The sequence below is a fragment of the Austrofundulus limnaeus genome, unplaced genomic scaffold (assembly GCF_001266775.1).
Source record: "Austrofundulus limnaeus strain Quisiro unplaced genomic scaffold, Austrofundulus_limnaeus-1.0 Scaffold366, whole genome shotgun sequence".
Taxonomy (NCBI): domain Eukaryota; kingdom Metazoa; phylum Chordata; class Actinopteri; order Cyprinodontiformes; family Rivulidae; genus Austrofundulus; species Austrofundulus limnaeus.
In genome coordinates, this window is record NW_013952768.1 from 362,527 (window position 1) to 369,324 (window position 6,798).

Sequence of the window (6,798 nt, forward strand, 5' to 3'; positions counted from 1 at the left end):
GGGGTGGGGCGGTGGTGGTCCGTCAACTGCGCACATGAAAGCGCCCGCTGCGAAGCAGGAGGAGAGGAGAGCGGAAAAAGTTCAAAACTTATTTCTAGCAGCAGAACAAGTTGGAAAATGGCTATGTGATGTTATTTATTGTTTTTTAAATAATCCCACAGGCTCTGACATGTTAGATAAATTTGAGTTTTGAAAAAAATCTGTAAGACTTGAAAAAATCCGTGAGATTGCTCTATATGTCCATATACCTGCAAAATGATGTAAAATCCTAATAATTTACGGATAATCCGTCCAAGTTGACATGTATGTAGTTGCTGGCTTTTCTCTTAATGACTGACAATAATCATCATAAACAGAATTGGACACTGCTGCAAACTCTGGATTTAGAGAAGTTTGTTTTCTTATCTTGTCATTATTTGATGTTAGAAAACAGTTGCAAAAACGTAGGAAGCAGCAGCCGAAATCTGTTTTCATGAAGTGCTCAGAGCGAGAAGAAAGTCCAAATTTAATTATGATGGTGGACAGCAAGCTGCACAAAGACAACAAGGCAACTGCATTTTTAAATGACAATACTACACTGTGAAATGATAAGAAAGCACCACAGCATAAAATGATGGAGATGTATAAAAGAAAACTCACATGAATACTGAGAAAATAGAAAGGAATTTACAGGTTTTTATTAAATTATGTTTTTATGTGAAGCCAAAATAATTGCAAATGTCAGTTACTGGTGGTCGACCACTTCTAAACTGAAGACATCAGCACTGAAATGCAAAACTATGAAGTGGGGTTTTGTTGAAATGTTCTAAACAATGATTATCTTACCTGCTGTAGATAGCTTATTAATAAACTTCAGTTCAAAGTTCAAGTCTGACAGAACAATTAAGCAGCTAAACTTAAAGTAGATTGCTGCAGTTTTAAACAGCTTCAGTTTTTAAAAAACATTTTACACCTTTTCACTGCTGTCAGTTWAATCTAACACAGATATTCTGGCAAAAATATTGTGAAATTCTTGCCTGAGTAGGGCCGAGCTCCACCCACAGTGCTACCTCTAGCTGCTGCTGTTTCTGCATGCAAATACCCACATTATACACTGCCTGGTCAAAAAAAAAAAAAAGCTGCCACCTGGATTTAACTAAGCAAACAGGTATGATTCTCTTATTGGATAATTACTGCATGTAATGCTGCAACAAGTTATTTAACCCCAACTAGTGTAACAAGTTGCTTCTCATTTCTTAAACAATCATGTGGAAAGACACATCCTGTGGTCGTGGAAAAGATGTCAGTCTGTTTGAGAAGGGTCCAWTCATTGGCTTCAAGCAGAGAAAACMTCTAAGGARATTGCAGAAACTACAAAAAGAAGAACTGTCCAACGCATTATTAAAAACTGGAAGGATAGTGGACCCATCGTCTTGGAAGATGCACCCATCACAGTGCCTACTGTACAAGCCTGTGRGGGCAGGGCTATGATCTGGGGTTGCTGCAGTTGGGCAGGTCTAGGAAGCTTATTGAAACAATGYCRCAGGGAATGTGTGCTGTACTCAAAGCTAAAGGTGATCCAACAAAATATTRGGATGTTAACTTTTTTTTGGCCTTTCATCCGTGGTCTGAAGGCACTAATTCCTCTTTTCACATGAAWGTTTGAGTGAGAAAACAGCAACAAACTAAGCAAACAATGTCATGCTACAGTGTACAAATACAAGCTAACTTAGCAATCTTTTATGCAAATGAGATTTTTTTTCCTTTTTTCTTCATTACTTTGTTCTTTCTGATTGATTTAACAGCTGATAAAGTAGTAATTGTTATTACAAAACTCTATTTCTACAAATTTGAATGGTCAAAAGTTATTTACAGCATGTAAGATGTTATTTGTTCAAAACCTTTTCACAGAACCACACTTCMAAGGACATTAACTTTTGACAAGATGTTTGTGAACAGGCAGTATATGTAGAATAAAAGCTTATTGATGTTAAGTTCACAACCACAGATAATAAACTGTCATTAGCACGTGCTGTATATCTGTGCAGTGGAATTAGTCTTTTATTTTAGAGTTATTGAACTGTAACATTAAAATCTAAACAGTCTGTTTTGCTTTCTGCTGTTTGCAAATAGTAACATGTTAGCAAGTAAAACAGCAAACCTGTTAAACATCGTCTAAATATTAGCCTAAGCTGCCAGAACTTTTGTAAATCCAATTCTCACTTGCTTTTTTAAGTATGGGTCTAATTGTATGAGGCTCCCTGCTGAGGTTATCAGACCAGTTTCACTCTCAAAACAGATTCTTAAGATGCAATCAAATCCAAACTTCAACCTCCCTCTAATTATTTATGCAGCCTTTTTCTCCCTCGCTGCTCGCCCTGTCGACACTCCACCACACTATCTCTGTCTCTCGTTTTTTTTTTCTTCACATGTGCACCACTCGGAGCTCCTCACCAGCAACAGCACACACCATTTGTATTAGCTTGGGAGTTTCTCTTTTTTGCTGTGTTTCTTTTTATAGTTTGGTCGATCATACTGTACTCCCTGCTGTGCTTCTATTTTCATGAATGCTGTGAGAAATAATTGAAAGCGCCGTGTTTCGGTGCCGTCTGTTGCAGAGCTCCCACTTCCTCGTGCCTTGTAAATACTGTATCACTAAAACCCCCGCTGTAAGCTGCCAGTTCGGGATTCCTCACAACTCGGAGATATCAACACTCGCTCAAAACTTGAGCCAAGATCTCTCTTTTTTTTGTTGTTGTTTTTTTTTTTTTTTACTGCAGTCTGAACGTGCAACCATGAACTGAGCTCGTTCGGCTGCTTGGCTTGTTTTTTTGCTTGTGAATAGAGAGTTTAAACTGATTTCTCTGTAGAATTTCATTCCCTCTGTGTGTTTTTCTTGAAATTTTAACCGATTTCTCACAAAAGAGGGGTGGGAAGCATCCTGCTGTAAGTGGTGATGTAACTGATGGAGGACATGAAAAAACGAACAAATACTCTGTAAGAAAGCGGTTGTGAGAAAACAACTTCTTCTTCTTCTGTCTTTCTATCATGTGGGTGGAGACTAAGAAAGTGGAAGCCCCTCACCTTTTATCAGTCAGAGGCTTAAAGTGTCTGTGACGTGTATATCCTTCAAATACATTAAGTCAAAAGCATCTTTATATTTAAGACACTTTGTATAATATGATTTTACTCATTTTGTTACATAACTGACATTTTGAACTTGGTCCAACAAATGTTAAAAACAGGAAGTGACATCAAAGGGGAACTCTTCAAGAAAATAAACTCTCTGTTCTTTATGTAATGAAACAAAATTATTTGATCTCAAAATAATTTAAAGGAACATCAGATTATCCTCTACAGTCTGTGCTGTTAGTTATTGTAGCAACGCTATGTTCACATTCAGACATTCCCCTTTGACATCACTTCCTGTTACTTCCCACAGGAATATCTCAACAACTGTTCATCTCAACGTTGAAAAACTTTTTTCTGCAAAATGTTATTAATGTTCTCTTTCCAAAAAATGCATTTACATTTATTACAAAAYGTTGATGTCACAGGCACTTTAAAAACRGATTTTCCACTTTGTGTTTTTGTATCTTGCCCCCATACAGGATAATAAAATTCTGTCGCTTAATTTACTAACATGGCCATGGCTTTAAATCAGCTATTTTAGACACATCATCGTGCGGGGGATCTGCAGTTTTATATTTTGATTGTGTTTGTTTTTAACACTCAACGTGTGAACATGTCTTGTCTTTTATTAACCAGATGTTGAAAACTCCTGGAACCAGAAAGTCTATGGATGTGGATGGGCTCGTGCGAACCACAACTACTTTCAAAGTAAGTATGTTRTCAGTTTGTTTCAGAAAAATGATTTGATTCAAATATATATGTTTTCATGGAAAGCACACATAGTGATCACCTAATTTGGCTACAAAACTTTTTTTTCCTGTTGTATGTTGTGATTACAGCTGGAATATTTCTTGAATTTGGCTAAAATAGATTATTTAGTTAGTTTTAAAATGTTTATGTTTTTTGTCCTAGCTTCTTCAAACAACAAACTGTACCTTTAAAATACATTTATTATAGCTTTGTAAACAGGTTATTTGTGAGATWGTAAAAGCTTTATGAAGCATTAGTCTGCTTTTTAAAACACTGATACACTGAAATAGGCTCACTATTTGGCAATATTAAGCATACTCTTATACATTCAGGTAAATATATATTTTCGTGGTTCCTCAGCTTTCTTTTTWAAATCAAGTAACTTTATATGCAAACTTTAAACAAACACTTGTAATATAGGTAACTTCCTGAAAAAGTTTGATATTTTTTGTCTAAATTAAAATAATTTCAGATTAACAGTGAGAATGGAGAGTACAGATAAATGTTCCCTATTTGGCAATAAATGAGTCAATATTGTCTTTTTTGTGTTTACAGTCTAATTATTAACTACACAATTCATATATTAGTCATTTATAAGGGTATCTTTCTTTTTAATGGTCAAACAAATGATTTGAAGCTATTAAAAATATAAGTCAGTTAAAAAAGGAAATGAACAAATCTTTGCAGCTCCTCCACACCTGTTTGTTTTGACGTGTATACTCCCACAGTTACATCCGACAGTCGGGGTACAGGGGTCCCTCCCAGGATCGGGATCGGCTGCTGAGAACAAACGTCCTAAAACCAGGACCCTCAGGAAGGAGGTGGACAGGAAGAGCCGGTCCTCCCCGTCTCGTGCTGTCAAAGATGTCTCCGTGATGAAGCCGCAGCTGTCAGACTCTTCAGACCCAACAGATGAAGACTGAGCAGAGAGGTGGTGGGGGGTGGGGGTGAAGCCTCCGACGTGAAGCACAGTTAAATAAAGACTGTTGTTTTCCACAGTACAGCAAGCCAATTGATCACAAATCAATTTGTGTACTTTATTTCAACTGTGCAGCCTCAGTGTCAGCAGAGAGAATTTATTGTGGTTTTCGCGAATCTGCTCTAAAACTCCATTTCTCTTTCTTTGACACCGACCAAAACATATAAGAAAAAAAAAAGAGGCATTTCAGGAGCAGGTCTCAGCACTCATCTCCCTGTCTCCGTTTGCCTTCGGAAGTTGCAAAGGTTAGTGAACGATATGTTTGTCTTTTTCCACTTCAGTGAAGGGTGAACTCAGCTCGGCGCAATAAGAAATGGATTACCCATTCATTAAGGGGGCTGCGTCACTCCTCATTGAGCTGGACAAATAACAAATTAATWCCTAGCCGCCTAATTTCTCTCTGTTCTCCGCTGAATTTTTCGATAACGTCGAGTTACTGATCACAGCCGCGTGAGCTCCCACAACTTTTCATCAATTCATTAAAAATGGGCCACAGAGGGGGGTTGCTGTTGGGGTGTGTGTGGGGGGGGCAGATGCTCCTCAAAACAACACAGCCTACAAACAGGAAGCAGAAGAAATCCCATCTGTAAAAATGACAAATGCAACGCCTTTTATCAGAAACATTTTATCAGGAGAGTTTTTTTTTCTTCCCCCCAGTCAAGTGCAGGTCAGTGGCTGGTGTTTTGTAAAGTAGCAGTAGTGTATTGACAGGGTAGTATTGATGTTTCAATTAGAGCAGCGTTACATAGTGCTGCAGCATGGTAACACGGTGCGTCTCCTGCCATCTGCTCTGCTTCCACGTCTGACGAACGAGACACGTGGGGCTAATCGAGCCGCACATGAGCGATGGCACCGCGATATCCGCCTCACACACACACACACACACAGACGTCCTATCTGCACGTCCTTATGCAGAAAAATGGTGGGGAGAGAGTGGGGGGGGGAGGGGGCTCCTCAGCCCTGCTGTTTAAAAAGCACACAGAAAGCCTGTGTTCCTCCCCTTCTCCCTTCACAGGAGCAGCCAGCAGGTTATGTCTCCGACAAGGAATCAGGCTAAAGCGCCAGATGCACGAGATGAAATTCTTCAAAAGCTCATCTGATGAAAAGACAAAAAAAGGAAACGGCTTCTGCCAGGTTTCTCTCGTGCTGGGACGGCCTGAAATAACAGTGTGCATTATGCCTGGCGTTACTGCCTGCCAAACCACACGAATCAAAGGCCTCATTGTGTGGATTACCTCGTTAATCTGCTGATGCCATTGAGCAGTATTGCAGGTGTTAATGTGCCAGGTTTTTTTCCCTCCTTCCTTTCCTTCTCTCTTCTTTTATTAGGGAGGTGTAGCATCAAGTTTGTAATCTGCTTTAAATGCTTTCTGGGGAATGACACACTGAAACTCTGCCAAAGATAGGTCCGCTGTCGAGAGGAGCTCTCAGTTAAAGCGGCGCACGGAGGGGGCCGACTGAGGCGGCGGGGCTAGTGCCTGTGGGGAAGAGCTGGGGAGCTGCACGCCTCACGCCACTTGTTGAAATATAGGTCTGCATGAATAATGAAAGAGGGAAAGGGAAGTGATATTGCTAAAGCAGTCCCACAATGACATTCATCACAGAAATGCCCCCATTTCTCTTCTTCTTCTTGTTTCTTCCTGCACAAACTCCGAGTTGTGCCTCTTTGGAGAAGCAGAGTTGTGCTCTGGATCTGCCTGAGCTGATTGACTGAAGAGGGGAAAACCAGAAAACAGAGAGAGAGAAATAAAAGGTGAAGAGAAAAATGTGGAAGGATAGACAGAAAGAGAGGTAATCCTTGCTGCTTTTTTCTTTCTGCTCCCCAGGGTGGTCTCTTCATCCAGGGCCTCAAAGAGCGACAGAATACACCTCCCTGCTACAATGGAGGGGACCCACAGGGGCTGTTGGTGTGTGTGTGTGTGTGTGTGTGTGTGTGTGTGTGTGTGTGTGTGTGTGTG

The 6,798-nt window shown here is 39.9% G+C and overlaps 1 protein-coding gene across 1 annotated transcript in view; it reads left to right on the forward strand.

Annotated features, from left to right (window-relative positions):
- Positions 1-4,888, forward strand: part of LOC106528261 (furin-like protease kpc-1) — a 288,666-nt gene extending 283,778 nt beyond the window's left edge. The window contains exons 19-20 of the mRNA XM_014023386.1: positions 3,748-3,819; positions 4,590-4,888. Coding sequence (XP_013878840.1) covers positions 3,748-3,819; positions 4,590-4,784 — 267 coding nt within the window. The 3' untranslated portion in view covers positions 4,785-4,888. The remainder of the gene's footprint in view (positions 1-3,747; positions 3,820-4,589) is intronic.
- Positions 4,889-6,798: the final 1,910 nt, after the last annotated feature.